Raw genomic sequence first — 17,251 nt, 5'->3', positions numbered from 1 at the left:
CACTCCCATCCCTCCCCCTCCCTCACCTTTTCCCCCTCTTTATATCCAAAAGGTCGCAGGCAATAGGTTTTGCCTTTTAAAGTCTGACATTTCTGCTGTCTTTCACCCTCAGTTATATAAAATGAAATGAAAGCGAATGCATTTTCTCTTCTTTTGTATTGCAGGGCAGCTTGAGGTCGCTCCGCCCACCTCGGCACAGTTAAGATACGGTAAGACGCTGCTTGCTGTAAAAAAAAATAAAAAATTCATGTGCTTTCTGTTTGTCTTGTTGTCTTTTTCACTTCGCAGCTTTGATTTCTGCAGGCTCCGCCGTGCAACTACGTGCTTATCTATCAGCGACGGAGTGACACTCTGGATGATTAATGACAATCAGGCCTCATTTGCTTTGACAGGAAAGGCCGGGTGGTTCATGCACCGTCGGCACACCCTCCCTAAAGACCTGGGCTGGGGCAGTGGGGGGGGCGGGGGTGGTGCTCATGACCCAGCCTGATGAGTTTATAACGTCTTTTTTTACATGTCGATGTCCAAAGTGGCTGCTGAGAGCAAAACGCTGTGGAATGGGTTCGAGACTCCCGGCCTGCTGGTGGTTCAGATGAGTTCATGTGTTAGAAAACACAATGCCGCTTGTCTTTATGGTTAGTTCAGGGGTCGGCAACTCGCGGCTGCGGGGTCGCACGTGGCTCTTTCGTCCCTCTGATGCGGCTCCCTGTGGCTTTGGGAAATAAATAATGAGTATTTAATTCAAATGTATTTTATTTTAGTTTGTTAAGTTTTTTTTAATATGTAATTCTAATTCTAATTCTTCTTTTAGTATGCGTCACAACCACTGATGTTCGACACTTGTCATGAACTTTTCGAAACCCAGGCAGACAAACTGGAGAATTCTAAGAACAGAAAAGTGTCAACCGACAGAAAACCGAACATTTAATGCTCTTATTTTCATTTTAAACGTCAAAAGGCTTTTGTGTTTTCTTTTCTGTGGCAAACGAAAAATGGCTCTTTGGGTGGTAAAGGTTGCTGAGCCCTGGGCTAGTGTGATCCAGAGAGGCGCCCTCTAGCGCCACCGTGTGTCCGCAGATGATTAGAGAGAAAAATGGGAAACCAAATGGGATATGGGGGGGGGGTAGAAATTTGGTCTTTTGCGGTGTTCTGAGAGTTCTTTAGATCTAAAGAAAAGTTCATATCATAAATAAGAGCAATTAAAGGTGTCTACTTTTATTTATTCTTTTCCTTTCTCTGCATTTTCGCAAAGAAAAGGCAAAAGGCCAGCAAAATAAAAATAAATAAATAATAGGAGTTCTTTATGATGATGATGATGATGATGATGACGATGATGATGATTACATGGATCTGTGTGGATCTAATAAATCTCCTAAGATGGGCTAAACTCACCATTGTTCCTCCACAACTGGCCGTGATGACCAGCAGCAGTCCTGGATAAACTCTGGCTGTGTGAGTCGCACTTCTTGATTTCACACCTGCGTTGAAAAGCCCAAAAGCAGACGAGTGGCTCTCGACTCCTCCGACTGCAAACAGATGGAGTTTTCACATCCCTGGTGGCGTTCCAGACCAGAGTGTGTGTTATCCATCAGTGTGTTTCCTGCTCGGTGGGGCCTGAGGAAGAGTTGTGAGGGAACCTGAGCGTCGTCCACTGAGGATTATGATTCAACGCACTGATGGATCGTTCTCAGTGACATTTAAACTGCATTTTCACAGCAGCGGAAGCAGCATACTAAACCGTGTGTGCACTCTGCAGAGCTTTCAAATGTGTGTGTTAATATTCATATCCTTATTGCTTTTTGTTCTCGAATTAAATACAATTGTCATTCTTATTACAGTCCAGACATGACAGAGAGTTCTCCTCGACCTGATGTAGCTGTACACCTGAGTTTTGTTGAGTTATTTTTGTCATCTTGCACTGCATACTTAGCCCTGTGCTTGCAGCCGCCTGCAAGGCATTCGTTTTTGTCGTTCTGCCACAATTGACCCGTTTTTTTGATTTTTGGGACCTTCCACGTTTGGAAGGGGACAAAAGCGAGGCAACCTGGGAGGACAGTTCCCTTTGGGACATCACAAAGGGGAAATTTCCCAAGCTGCTCACTTTGACGCGCACCGTCCGACTGGTTCAGCAAGAGAAAGATGTAAAAGATGCACAGTTCACAGCACAGGACGTACGCGTATTTTCCCTCTCTGTGCATTTCAAGCGTCAAGGTTTCATCTCGGTGGCTTTTCATTTCCTTGCGTCACTCTTTGCAATAATTCCATTCTGCTCCGGCTCTCCGAGGTGCGGCAACCGTCTATTTATTAAGCTCTCTTTGATGCGCTTGGCTTCCTGTTTGCCCCGCGGCTAATGTAATGTATTCTTGTTTGTTGTTCTCCCTCCAGTTTTGCTGCACAACGCTCTCCCCTTCGTCGGCTTCGGATTCCTGGACAACTGCATCATGATTGTCGCTGTAAGTCCGTCGGGATTTTGATCGTTGCGCGAAATTTCCTCTCCACCGAGCAGACAAAAAACAAAACAAAAGGAAAATGTTTTTTTGTGCTTTGTGCCGCTGCGCCTCTCCCCCGCCTGTTGTCGCTCCCTCCTCCCTTTGTTCTCCTCCTCCTCTTTCAACTTCCCCATACAACTTTCAGTGATGTGCCCACCGCTAACCCACCTCTTCACTCAGTCTCTGTGAAGTGGGGAGAAGATCTAAACCCTGTGGGACGGAATGAGTTGAGGAAAATTCACATTGTGCTTACACAGCAGGGTTCTTTTTTATTTATTTATTTTCCCCGCTGAGATGATAAATAGTTCTGAGGGAGCTGGATGTGGGAAGAAGCGCACAATAGCACAAATCCAGAACGTTAGAGAAAGATGGAGGGAATCAAAAACAGATGATCCAGCCGATTCAAAAGCAGTAATACTGTGACGGTCACCGCGCTTCTGGAGGATCGATTCTGCTCTCTGGAGAAGTCGTCTGTCAGGGGGTGAACATTGAAATCAATAAGATGTATATCTAAACCCAGTCACTGTAAATGTCTGAGTGCAGAGAGCTGACTGACCGGCGGTTCAGAGGAACCCAACAACCTCTTCTGCAGATTTCAGCCTGCACTTCTGCTCTTTCTTCTTTCTTTTTTTCCCCCCGGAGGACTAAAGGTCCACAGCAGCACTTGAGGCAAAATACTGCAAATCACAAGAGTGAAAGCTGCTGCTGCTGCTGCTGCTGCTGCTGCTGCTGGGAGGACTTTAGAAATCTGTATGAACATATTCTAGCATTAGCCTCAGAGACACTTGCTCATGCTAATTGTGAAAGTCGAAATGAATGAGTCAATATCATTACCAAGCAGGAGGTTGGAACCATTAGAGAATGAGAGGTAATGAACTGAAACGTCAATGTCCCAGCCAGACTCAACCTTTAAGACTCACACTGCAATTGATGTCAGCCTAGTTAAGACAAACCTGTACCTTGTATGTTGTAACTCACACTCCCTGTGCCTGCGTGTGTTTTGCAGGGCACCCAGATCGAGTTGTCTATTGGTGTGGTCCTCGGCATTTCCACCATGGCAGGTAGGAGAAACAAACTGTTCTTCACAAACAACTAGTCCATTAATAATAACTCCCTTTACACCTGACGGGTTTCCAAGTTTCAGCCTCCTTGTTGAGTGAATCAGCGGCTGCTTTTCTCGGGCTTGAATATTCTGTGTCTCTGTTTTGTGAATATTTTGTGAAACCAGATCCTCTCCCCCCCCGAAAATCATCAAACACTGTCGACAGCCAAAAACAATGTTTGTTTTAACGTGTATCTGTCACTCACAATACCTGAGCAGCCGAGAGGTACATCACTGAACCAGTCATGGTGGCACTGACTTGTGTGTGTGTGTGTGTATGTAGCTTCTGGAGTGACAACAAAACCCAGATACAACTTTTTAGCTGTATCTGCATGATGCTATTAGGTGTCGCTGAAAGCCATCACTGTCTCGCTCTTACAGATTTAGAAATCGCCAGATAAAAAGCTGCAATTGGAAGCCAGGATATCAGAGTTAAACAGGGCCGACGGTAATAACCAGAGAGTCAGAATAAAACCAAGTTAAAGCTCTGAAGCTGGGCACTGAAATCTGTGTCACAGTGGTCTGTTTTCTCCCCGTTGGAGTGGCTGTGCTTAAATCAGTGTGAATGAATCAAAGAATGCCTCCCTTTGTGTCGAAACAGGCTTCAGTTTCACTCTGTGGTCAGAGTTATCCCCCTGTAATGAGGCCGAGGTGACGGCGGCGCAGCGTGGCACCTTTCCAAACAAGCGGCGCTCCCACTCGGGATAAATTTCAAACAGAATCGCCGCGTTCAAAGTCAAATTGAAAGGCCGTTGTGGATTCCACTCAGCTCGGAGAGGCGCAATTTCATCGCTCACACCAGCAACACCCGCCCCCCCCCCTCGCTGTCTCTGGCAGAGGCTGTTATGTCACGGGAACACTGAGCGAAAACACTTTAAAATGAGGCACGTGCTGATTATTATGGGCTGCAGGACGAGGAGCACAGCAGGTCAGAGTTTGCACGTTCATCCGTGGCAAACGTGTACATTGCCATAAAAATCTCTGCTGTGCGTGTGATATGCAAATGCGAGGTGTTCAGAAATAAAGACGAGTGGAGGAAAACTCCGTCCCCGACTGCTGCCAGAGTTTTGAAGCCGCATTTGATTTCACCTTCCAGAGACGAAATGGGCTCCTGCAGCGAAGTGCTCCGCCTTAATCACACATAGAGAAGGCTGCTGTGACAGAGCAGCGGAGGCAGAGATTTTATTTGCTCCCTCCATGCAGGTGTAAAGTCGGGCCGAGACGGACGCCCAAGGAAAAAAAATATATAACCTCTCGGGAGATTTAAGTGCTGCTGGGCTGAGAAGGAAGCAGACTTGGGGGATAAAGTGCAGCTCAAATGGGACATTCAGCGAGGGAGATGAATAAAAAACAAACAAACAAAAAGACTGAAGCAGAAACAAACAGCTTGAAGGGTTGGAAAAGAGGCGCTGCAGGCAAGTGTCAACGTAAAGCAGCAGCAGAGGGTGATGTATGGCCGATAAACAAGGGAGAGAGAGGGGAGGGAGAAGTGGGGGATCAGGAGTGAGACAGTGAAGTCTTTTTACACCCACGGCAAACTGTTGATACATATTTTATAGTGTTTTCAGAAGACTCATAGAATGTTTCCGACTGACTCATGAATTGTTTTGAGACATTCATCTGGATTTCCATCCATCCGTCCATCCTTGCATCCATCCATCCATCCATTCATCCATCCATCCATTCATCCATTCATCCATTCATCTTATACACCTGCTTTCTCCTGCACTTAAGGTCCACTGTGTAGAATTTGGCCTGATTTATGATATTTGTATTGGTAAAAGCTTAATATACTGGCCATAGATACATAAATAAAAGTGTATGCTCAGAGTGCAATACTACCTAGAATGGTTATAATAAATATTTATATACAAGAATTTTACAGACCATAATACTAAGGAAGGACAACTCATGTTTCATGATTAGGCTGAATGCTCGCGTCCTCAAATAAACTAGTGAGGAAGAAAGCGGATGAGGTGTCCAGGTATCCAGGTTTAGGTGTGCAGGCCACCGTAGCTCACTGGCAAGCTCAGGAGAAGGAGGGTGAGCGAAAGAGCGCTGCAATCTACAATGTAACCACTTGATGTCGCCATTTCCTCTCAAAATCTCCAAATATTACTTGACCTTTAAGTTGTGACAAAGCCGCTGCATGCTAACATTTCTGAACCACAGAAGAAGACGCGGACAAACTGCAATAAACTGATGACTCCAGCAAAGAGAAGACGTCAAACATGCAATCAGTCGTACGATGACGTGTAGCGTTAAATGCCTTGCGAAACCCGAGCGTCCGTCCAATGAAGAGCCGATGCAGTTGCGGAGCCTCTGTGGAGGAGCGGTGTTAGCCGCTGGTGCTGCAGGGTAATTGGTTTGAGATTGATCTGCCGCGTGAGAGGAAATGGGGCGGGCGAGGAGCCGGCTCGCACGGCTGCTGGGAGACATAGTGGGAAAATGCATTAACAAAAAAAAAGAAAGAAAGAAAGAAAAAAAAAACAAGAAAGGTGTTGTGTATCTCGGGGCTGATACATATTTTCAATTCAGCAAAGCCCATCAGAGACAAAACAGCAGGAGCTCTTCCTTTCTCTCCGCTGTCCCAGCCTGGCTCCAAATTGCTTCTTTTTTTTTTTTTTTTTTATCAGTGTCATTGCGGCGAACCGAGAGGCTGCAGCTATCTGGGTGAAGTGATTTAGCACCAGCGTCAAGTCCGCAGAGTCCGTGGGGGTGGGGGGCAGGAGGTAGGGAGTGGGGTCTGGGGGTGGCGGTGTGTCCTCCCACTGAGAGGAAACAATCGCGTGGACCAAACAGTCACAAACTGCGTTTCCATTACCAAAAATAATTGTGCAAAACCAACATATGGCAATAAAAAAAAAACTGGTAATGGAAACACCTAAACTTGGAGGAAAAAAAACTCAAATATGGCAAAAAAGTTTTTACGCTCTCATGAGGTGGTTTTTCAGATGGGTCACGTGACCTTGCGTGAGCTTCAATGGCATCACACATCGATTAAACATGTCCCGGCTCATTCTGAAATACCGAATCCACAATTCGTCTGTGAATTCCTGGGTGACGATGCTCCCCCTCCTGATGAGAACAGCAGCAACAGCAGCAGTGACAAATGAAATTAGCTGCTCCAAAACGCAAAACTTTTTGAACCTCCATCCTCCTCACAGTGGGGTCTCGCGGGACGAGATTTTTACAAGAGTTACGGCTTATGCACTTCACACCATCCATTGTCGAAATGTTTGAAATATCGCTTTTGTTTTGCAAAACACTGTATTGGAAAACAGAGTCAACGATGTGATGAGAACATAAAGATTCTTTTCATCATAGCGACAGAAACAATAACAACAACGAGCCTCTTCTGCCCTCCTTAAAAAGAGGCCGTGCCCCCCTACCTCCCATCACCCCCCACCATCACCAAGCTAATTATTGACATTATCACATCCTAATTGTCTTGCACTCATTTGTTTGTCGAGCAGCTCCTAAGTCAATGATGGGCGGCATTGAACTGATGGGACTAATGCGTTTTTCTCTTGTTTTTTTCCGGGGTTTGTTTATCCACCGGCAAGCAGACGGCGTCTCTGCGTCCTGCTCATTAGGTCTGGGCAGCACGGCGGTGATAAACACGAGAGCAGAGGCTCAAACCGTCAGACCTTTGATGTTTCGATGCTTAATGGCCTGATTTTTTTTTTTTTTAATTGTTTATAGGCAAGAGAAGTTTCTGGAAATAGGTCAAAATAGGTCAAAGAATTTTGCAAAGCCCAGCTTTTATTACTTGTCTTTGCTTTTCTGTTTAATTTAAACCCCAAATTCTAAAAAAAAGTGTGCTGTCATAAAGGGCACAGGTACCTCTCTCAGGTTAGTGATGACACTCACTGCCAGGTATTAACTCCCCTCTCTGAGAACATCTTGAGACCAAACATGCGGAAGCGCCGAGGAGTCAACAGGAGACTGTTAAACACAGGGCTAAAGGTGCCATTTCCCTTTGAAATCTATGGTTCAAGACATTATTGTTATTAATGTACCTCCACTCCACTGAGTCCAGAATGAAGATGTAATGGTGAGTAGAAAACGGGACCTTTTTAAAAGGTTACACACCAACGATCCTTTGTTTCATATCCCGCGTGTGTGTTCTCCACAGTTGTTGCGATGATCGATTGTCAAAGTCAGTTCAGTTCTGGACGGTTATGTGGAAATTTTTCTTGGTCCTCGGTGCGACGGCGGCACCGTCGGTCATCTGGGTTTGACATCCTGCCGGAGGTATTAGAACGTAGCGCTGCTGCTGTGCTCCAGTCCCCCTCCAGAGAGTTTCTGGGTCATGGGCAACTGGCAGAGCGAGCTGAGTGCAGATTTATCATCCCAGCTCTCTGTTAGAACACACACACACACACACACACACACACACACACACACACACACACACACAGAAAAAGGGAAGGAAGAAAGCTGCTCTCCGGCGCCCCCTTTTCTAGAAACAGACAGCAACTATTTCCGTATAACCACGTCATCACAACTTCGCCGTCATTAAAGGTGAATCGAAGCATACAGTCATACAAGTCATACAGTGGTGGAAAAAAGTTTTGGGACACCCCGTGCATCAGTGACACACTCTTAAGTCTCCCAAGTGCAGTTTATTTCAGTGCAGTCAGTCGCCAACTTTGTACCCACATGCTGCACGCGCACTGTTCTGCCTCACTCAGAATACTTGGGTTTCAGCACAAAGGTCGTGTGAATTCAGATGGAGAGCAGGAAGTAAAAATGAAGAACAAGTCTTTGGAGGAAACTGTACTGGAGAGTCTGTATTGCACAGATTTAGTGCCTGTAGGGTTAAAATCAACTTTTAACAGCATAATTAATAGCAACAATTGGGATTGAGTAAAATTTCTACGGTGTCCAAAAACTTTTTTCCACGACCATATTTTATTTGTGTCGACTTGTCATCACGCACCTGTTTCCAATGTGTTGCGTTACCCTTCCGAGGAGGGTCACTAAACGCCTCACCGTCACCTTCTGAACGCTCTGATGACCGTGGGCCACCGCAATCATTAAAGGTCTCCGGAGCCACAGCAGCGTCGCCGTCACAGGCACCAGAACCCACCTGCAGGCGAGCGGAGAGCAAGTCGAGTATGGCTGCGTGCCAGCGCCTGAACTTGTCATATTTGATTTCTTATTTTTAATCAAGTCTCTCCTCCCTCCCCTCTGCAGCTGCTGCCCTGGGCAACCTGGTGTCTGATCTGGCAGGACTGGGGTAAGGAATCTCACTCACTCACTCACTCACTGACACTGGCTTTTTTTTCGCAAAATCAAAGCAATATTTCTGAAAATTTCTACAGAGTACAGTTGCGATTTGCAGGCGTTTCCACTGAGCGGTGTGAAGCGGATAAGCCGACATTCTCCTAAGATCTCGCCCCGCAAGACCCCACTCAAAATTCAATGTGGTTTGCTGTCAAGAATGGTTGTTATATTTTTCTCTTTGATTACTCGTAAAAAATATTTATAACGCGTCATTTTCACTTGACGTGAACTGGTCATGTGACCCCGTACGTTTAGAATGTGTAAATCCGACTACTATACCTCTATATCGGTACGTCTGAAAAACCACCTCATGAGAGCGTCAAAACTTTTTATCCATATTGAGAGTTTTTTTTGAAGTTTAGGTGTTTTCATTACCAGTTTTTTATTGCGATATTTAGGTTTTGCGCAACTCTAGGGGTAATGAAAACGCAGCTACACTCACAGTCTCGCGCCCAGGGAGTTATTAAGGTGGTATTACATCTCTGAAGTCACAGCATGTGGGGAGGATTTTTAAATAGTTTTTTAGCTGCGACTTCATATCCCAAAATTGAGGATGGATCCTGCACCGAGGAAGAGAGCAGGAGCGCCGGGGGAGGTGGGTAGGGGAGGAAGATGAGGGGAGGAGGAGGAGGAGGGAGGGAGGGAGACACAGCAGCCACCGGGGGTTTGCGTCCCGATGGGAAAAGCTGTTTGTAACAAAACACACAACCGTGCGAAAGAAGAAGAAGCGGTGGTAAAATCTTTCTTCTCCGTCCTCTCACGCTGGGCTGTGTGTTGTCTGGCCGCGGTGCCTTCAGTCAACATCACAACACCTCGTTATTATCGTCCACCTGCGAGTCAGCCTGGTTCCGGTGGAAGAGGAATCAAGTTATCAGCCAGAATAAAATGTGGTCCCCCCCCCCCACACGCTGGCAATCAGATATCATGCGGATGTTTCCTCTTGACATTCAGACATCAGAGTTGGGTGTTTTTTCTCTGTGTTGGGCGTCGCTGGGATGGGAGATGGAGCGACGACTCACACCCCTCGTCTGTTGTTGCTGCTTCCCGTCTGCGTGTTCCTCAAGAGGTTGTTTTTTGCTTCATGTTACGTACACGAGTGCCTGTGTGATCGGCTTCCCTCCCTGTCTGCGCTGGTTTCCAGGCGTTCACACCCCGGTAGGTTTGATGGATGGAGGCTTAATGATCCGCAAGAAGTCGTCTCGGCCTTCACCCCGCCCCTGGCCGTTTCCTCATGTTTCCGTGTAGCGGCAGGTCTGATCAGGTGATTTGTGACAGACGTGGAGTTGGCCGGTGATGCAGCCTGCCTGAGTATCTGCATGGCAGGGCTGTGAAGGCGGACTTGTTGCGTATCCATCTTGACGAGATCTATTTTGAATTATTGTCAGCCGCCGTGTTGCCGGTGTTCTTCAGGGAGGGAAAGAGCAGCAAACGCACCGTGACCACAGCCTCCATGCTGCAATATTGGCAATTTTGTCAGAGCCGGAGAAGATTTCTTCATCAAAGAACAGCAATAAAAGCTTCTCCATTCTTTTCTATTGCTGCAAGCCAGAGTTAAACGCACAGCGCAGCGCACCACACGGGGTGGCCTTGATTGGATTGAATGGCTTAAACCGCTTGGTTTTTTCAATATCTGAAATGAAAAAACGGATAACAAATTGATTCCTGATTTTGGGGTCAATTTGAAAATGGACGAAACGGATGAGAAGCAATTGTCCAGTCTGGATTCTTGAAATTGAGGCGTGACCCGGAAATTTTCTACTACGTCTTTGTGAGACGAAATTTCAAGAGGAATTGGAGAAACGATTTGGCCTCCATTTTCTTTATTTTGGTTGTCGAAACAGGTATTGAAAAAAAACCGAGTTGTTTCTTCACTTTTGTTTTTTTCTTTTGGAAAAACTAATGAACGATTAATAGCTGAAACGGCAAAGTAGAAACGATACTGGCCTGCTTTGAATTTCACATTTGACAGATTTGTCCAATCAGCAAATTTTCTGGATTCTTTCTCAGACAGGCAATATTTCTCAGTTGCTACAGTGTTAATTGAACCACCCCCCAACCTCCTCTGACACACACACACACACACACACACACACACAAGGTGTGTCAAGGTGAGTCAGGCTGAGCCCTGCACCAGAGGAAGTGGTTCCCTCTGATGATGATGGATCTCCTGCAGAGGGTCTGAAGGCTGCCTGCTGCTCCAGCGAGGCCCAGCAGGTGCTCCCCCCGGTGGCCACTCGTGTCAGGGTCAGCTCATTTCAAAGGAGGCGGGGGAACCCTGAGTGCAGATATTGAAGTCTGAACCAGTCCAGTGATTATGGAGCTGCAGTGGAGAGCCCAGTGGGGAGGCCCAGTGTAAATGTTCTGCTGGGTTAACTGGTCACCCAGTGATAAAAAGCCACTGATGTCTCTCTTTTTCCCCCACTCTCTAATGTTTCCTGCCACTGCAACTCCAAAAACTCTGTTCCCTTTCATTCCCTGTGAGATCAGCAGCAAGAAATAAACCCCCGCCTGAATACCCAATCTGTCTTAGAAGCCATAAATTAGCATCTTCTCACTGCAGTAAACTTGCGAGAAGAGCGGCGCACTGATGGAGTGGGATGAGAGATAAGCATCCCAAACAATGCAGGGAGCAGTCGGGTGGTGGAATGAAGGGAGATGGAGAGCTGGAATTTCCTTTTTAAAGGAATAATAGCTTTATTTTGCTGTCTTTTGTGCAAATGAATTGAGTGGAGCTCAGCTTTTTTATTCAAATCTGATCGTGTAGCTCAACCATGGTCACACTCAGCAGTTCCACTTAGCTTAAATCAAGGTGCACTGATTCATTTAACACAAGCAGGCCTCCACCGTCCAGGTTTCTTCTCCAGACACCTGAGTGACGACTTGCTGCTGCATTTTCATCTCGAATTTTCCAGAATTTCACACCAACAACAAAGACCCGGAGCGTTTCTCAACTGGTGGGTCGCGGCCCAACAGTGGGTCACTGAGCTGTTTTGATCGGGTCGCAGGTTCGTGGAGTTTCCCTTTAAAAAAAAAAAAAAAAAAAAAAAGGCGGGGGGCTTTTAAAATAGAGAGAAAATGTTGGGCATTTGTTTTTCAGGAACACACAATTGAATTCAATAATTTCCATAATGTATTTTTGCTTGACATGATCTAAAGTGGGCCAGTGTTGTTTTGGTGGTATGAATTTAGGTCGCGACTTTATTACAATGAGCAACAAGAGCTCTAGCTGGGCCGGATGAGTTCTGCCCTGGATCTCTTCTTCTCGTCTCAGCAAAGTGTTGGCGCGGTGGCAGCGGTGCTGAGCAGACGAGAGGTGTCGCTGGCTGCCTGCAGGCTGTCGTCGCTGCGGCACTCTTGTAGCGACGAACGCTGGAGGGCTCGTTGACGCCTCCTCCCACCCGGCCCTGTCTCTCCTCCTGGCCGCCTGCTCCTCCGTGCTTGAACCCAACTGCGCGCTGCGCTGCGCTGTGCTGCGCTGTGCTGTCGAGCACATTTTCTCTCTGTTTGGACGCTCGTCACAGAACCGAGACCGCGACTCACTCGGATCACCGACGTGAGAACACAAAACAGCGTGAGGTGGAACACAATCGCACCCAGGCGAGCTAGAAAATACAAGCTGTGAGTGCAGCAGGACGCAGCGCAACCACCCGTCCCTCTCCCTGGCCGACCGCGCACATTAAAGACTCAACACTGCCCCCTGTTGGCGAGACACGTGCCCCTCAGATCAGAGAGGGCTGAATAATCCTGCCGCTGCAGCAAAGTATTAAATTGACTTTTGAAAATAACTTTTTCTGAGAACCCGTGGAAGTGTGACAGTACTCCACATACGCCTAGTTACACACAAGCCACTCAACACACACACACGCACGCACGCACACTTTGCGAGGACTTTACATTGAATTCCATCCAGTTTCTTTATCCTGGTGCAGCATTTCTTAAACCGAGGCCGAGGTAAATTTTGCCTGTCGATTGTCGGTTCTTACCACACACATACACACACACACACACACACATACACACACACACACACATACACACACACACACACACACACACACACACACACACAGGCACTCCTTTTCTTATCTGTCTGTGAATGTGCTGCTCCGGCTGCTGCAGCCGCAACCTATTTATGGGTGCAGCGAACTGAGGATCCATTTGTTCCAGTGACTGAACTGGACCGGGCTGCAAAAACAGACATGATAGTATTTCCCCCCCCTCACACAGGCCCACACTGACACACACACACACACACACACACACACACACACACACACACACACACACACACTCACTCTGTACATTAATCAGTTTACTGCGCTCTCGTGCCATTGGTTGAAGGTGAGCTTTACCGGCAGGGTTGTTATTTTCTTTTTCAGTGCATCAGCTGCGGTTGTGGTGATTTTATGAGGTTGTGTTTTACAGGCTTAGTGTGTGTCTGTGTGTGTGTGTGTGTGTGTGTGGGGGGGGGGGTGGCATGTTCTCTGTGTTTATTTGGGAGGAATGGCTAATGTTTATAGCGGTATAGATAATAATTTTCTACACATGTGAGGAAGTCAAGGCCTTAGTAAGGTTCTTTTATTGAGCAGTTCATAGTCTGTCTGTGTGTGTGTGTGTCTGTGTGTGTGTGTGTCTGTGATATTAAGCATGCGTGTCTCTCTGCTGCTGTGTAATGAAATGTGATTATCGTGGTAATTAACATCCTCACAGGGCGTTTTATGAAATCAGCTCCACGGACGGAGGGTGAAGACAAACAGAGTCTCGGGTGATGATGAATGAGTTGCGATGTTGCGTCTGTGTCAGCCAGTCAGCTTGCTTCGTTATTCAGCGAGGTTTGTTTTTCTTTTTCGCTCCGGGTCTTCGCTGCTACCGCGGTGCCTTCCTGCCGCGCTTCGTGACAAATGGGACAAACGGGCAACAGATTGGAGCTTTTGTCTCGACGATTCGACTCTTTCGCTCGATCGTTCACGGCTCCGCTGGTCTAGTCACGCATCCCTCCTGCGGGGGGGCGCCGCTGCGGCGTAATGAGCTATTAAAACAAATGTTTATTTCCCGAAATGATCCCTTTTCTGCTTGGTAACTGTTGGTTTGTGAATGAAATCCCGTCGTGATGCTAATAGGGCTGTAGTATTTTTTACACCTCAATATCAGGGCAAACCTTTTGACCGGTGGGACTTAATGGGGTTCTAGAATTTGCCAGAGGGGGCCGGAGCAGCGGCAGGTGGATGGAGGATTTTGGTGACCCACCTCGCAGGAGAAACAAATATATCATGGGATGATGTCAACAGAAAAGTCTTTGATTAAAATGACTCTTAAAACACTGAGAAAATGGATATAATTCCTTCAAGTCCAGATTAAAAGGCTTAACAGGCCACATTTGGCCCCCGGGCCGTAGTTTGCCCATGCCTGCTCTATGTGCTGTCTGAAGGGTCTTTAAATATCACTTCATCGCTCTGCGGTGCTGTGGCAGAAACAGGAAATTGGCCAGACGGTGAGCGACGACGGACGTTCATTCATCACAGCAGCTGCAGCTGCAACCCCACTGACAGCAGCCTGAGAAACGCTGCTTTTAAAAAATCTGCTCCCATATTCATTGTTATGCCGCTTGAGCCACTAATTAAAAACAAAATTCAGTGATGTCTTCCCAGCAGCCACTTGCAGTGTTGACTGAGTGTGTGTGCTGTGTGTGTGCTGTGTGTGTGCTGTGTGTATCCAGGCTGGCCGGCTACGTGGAGGCCCTGGCGTCTCGACTGGGGATGCAGATTCCGGACCTGAGCCCCAAGCAGGCTGACATGTGGCAGACCAGAGTCAGCTCCCACTCGGTCAGCACACACACACACACACACACACACACACACACACACACACACACCCTGATTAACGGCAATCGCACTTATAAACAGTGAAGTGTTCATGTTGTGTTTGCTTTTGTGTGCTAAACTCAGCTCAGATTCAGCGTGTCTGAATGCCTTCTTCTCTCACCCCTCCATTGTTACAGGGCATAACCGTGTTTTTGTACTTGGTAAATGTAACACCATTAAGTTTGCACGAACAGACTGTTTGCTAACCAGGAAAGATTATTCCTGGTTGCTGTCAGTCTGCCAATGTTTGTCCCTCTTGCAAATATTTGTCAAAGGCACTCTATTCTATTTCATTCTTTTCTATTCTATTCTATTTTTTTTTCCCATACGGTCACGGTGCAGCTGGTGGCGGCGGCTGCACTGTGACGATGATGAAGATGTTTCCTGGTGGTCACTCTGACCTGTGCTCCTCCCTCCCTCCGCAGGGCAAGGCCCTGGGCGTGGGCATCGGCTGCATCCTGGGCATGTTCCCCCTGCTCTTCTTCAAGGACGACGACGACAAGAAGGAAGGTCAGAGCCCAGGAGAAGCCAAGGAGAAAACACCGTCGTCAGCGGCCGCCCCAGCAGGGGGCAGCGAGAACTGAAGTCCGCCTCCTGCAGGAGACCAAGATCACAGAGAAAACACTTTATTCTGAAGGACCGGCGGGTCTGTGAAGAGGATTTTACTCATCGTTCGATCGTAGAGACAAAAGTTAAGCACACGGACCCGACCTCTCTCTCTCTCTGTCACTCCCTCTGTCACTCTCTCTCTCTCACACTCACTCTGTCACTCTCTCTCTCTCACACTCACTCTCTCACTCCCTCCGTCACTCTCTCTCTCACTCTCTCTCACTCCCTCTCTCTCTCACTCTCTCACTCCCTCTGTCACTCTCTCTCTCTCTCTGTCACTCTCTCTCACACTCACTCTCTCACTCCCTCCGTCACTCTCTCTCTCACTCTCTCTCACTCCCTCTGTCACTCTCTCTCTCGCTCTGTCACTCTCTCACTCCCTCTGTCACTCTCTCTCTCACTCTCTCACTCCCTCTGTCACTCTCTCTCTCACTCTCTCACTCCCTCTGTCACTCTCTCACTCCCTCTGTCACTCTCTCTCTCACTCTCTCACTCCCTCTGTCACTCTCTCTCTCTCTCACTCTCCCCTCTCTCTGCTGCTACTTTACTGTCGCACCTACTTCACCTCATTCCTCAGTGACTCTGACACATCCGACTCAGCCACAACTCCCTGCAAATTCATCTGCTGAAAATCTGAATAATGTCAGTGGACCTCTGAGGGAATCGACGTGAGCTCGGCTTCTGTTCCACGACCGCGAGGAGAAGGAGAAGCTTGTCCTTGTGGACCAGATTTAAAAAGATATCATCCCTGTCAGTAAGACATCAGCGTTGCCCTCAGTACTACCAGGAGACGCATGCTGAGACCCGGTCGACCTCCATCTGAGGAAACTGGCTGACATTAATACGCATTTCTCAAAGTGAATACTCTTGGGGTTTTTTTTTTGTTCTCTCTTTTTCTTCTGCCTGCTGCTGATGTCTTAGAGGTCCTGCCTCGTTCTCATTCCACCAGTTTCACTTATGAAATTGACCCCAGGTCAAAAAAGTAGGTCTTTTGAACAAAGTTTATTGTTAGGAAGTGATCCTATCGAAGGCTGAAGGTGTTGGAAGCTCCGCGTGTAACATTTAAAGAGAACATTTTAGCATAAAATCTAATTGAAAAAATATGCAACTATGCTGCTATTCATATACGCTCACTAAAATGGGTAACTCAAGTTCGTAATCACTAATAATGAACATAGTTTACCACCACATAGGCTCCACCAGGGCTCTCCCGCAGCCCAGATGCTGCTCCATGTTCTGGGCGAGTTATCTGATGGGATTTTACCCTGATGGGATTTTACCCTGATGACATCACTACTGCTATAAAACAGATTCGTCGGAGTGACCTTTCTCAAAATGGGGGAAATCAAGCACACTAACCGAAGTGATCTCAAGTCAATTATAACGGAAACACGTCCAACGTTTTGAGAGCAGATTGTCCTGCTTTCAGTCCTCACTAGAAGATTAACTGTCTCTGCTCTGCTGCCCTCTACTGGTAGTCATTCTAAGAGCATTCCTATTTTCCACAGCTATTTATTTTATGCAACGACACTATGACTTTAGTTTTAGTTTTTATTCTGAATTTCATTTGGAAAAAAAAAAGTGGATTCACTCCATCTTCCCTCCGTTCAACAGACACTCAGCAACAAGGACGGGATTAGTACGTATATAATGTATGTATACTCATTAACTCTTACTGAAGAAAAGATTTATGAAGAAGTTTAAAGTTTTCCTCTCAGAAAAAAAATGTATTATTTATTTTGTGCTTACGTTGTTTCTCATGTATTTTCTCTTTAACTCAACGGACAAAGCTAACGGCGGGATGTGTCGCAAACAAAAGTACACTGCACTCCTGTAGGAGGGACTCTGATCACTCTGTGTTACAGTCCTGGAGACGCGAAGAGTGTTCGGTCTATTTA

At 46.9% G+C, this 17,251-nt stretch overlaps 1 protein-coding gene across 1 annotated transcript in view; it reads left to right on the top strand.

The window, feature by feature from the left end:
- The window catches only part of LOC142879572 (transmembrane protein 65-like), a 30,859-nt gene extending 15,295 nt beyond the window's left edge, over positions 1–15,564 (top strand). The window contains exons 3-8 of the mRNA XM_076012950.1: positions 165–209; positions 2,386–2,453; positions 3,496–3,550; positions 8,794–8,836; positions 14,600–14,705; positions 15,170–15,564. Coding sequence (XP_075869065.1) covers positions 165–209; positions 2,386–2,453; positions 3,496–3,550; positions 8,794–8,836; positions 14,600–14,705; positions 15,170–15,328 — 476 coding nt within the window. The 3' untranslated portion in view covers positions 15,329–15,564. The remainder of the gene's footprint in view (positions 1–164; positions 210–2,385; positions 2,454–3,495; positions 3,551–8,793; positions 8,837–14,599; positions 14,706–15,169) is intronic.
- The last annotated feature ends 1,687 nt before the right edge of the window (positions 15,565–17,251 follow it).

Source organism: Nelusetta ayraudi, unplaced genomic scaffold (assembly GCF_046127955.1).
Source record: "Nelusetta ayraudi isolate G7.1 ecotype Tasmania unplaced genomic scaffold, CSIRO-AGI_Nayr_v1 ptg000136l, whole genome shotgun sequence".
Taxonomy (NCBI): Eukaryota; Metazoa; Chordata; class Actinopteri; order Tetraodontiformes; family Monacanthidae; genus Nelusetta; species Nelusetta ayraudi.
Note: the sequence above shows the minus strand (reverse complement) of the source record. Positions and strands in the feature narration are given on the sequence as shown.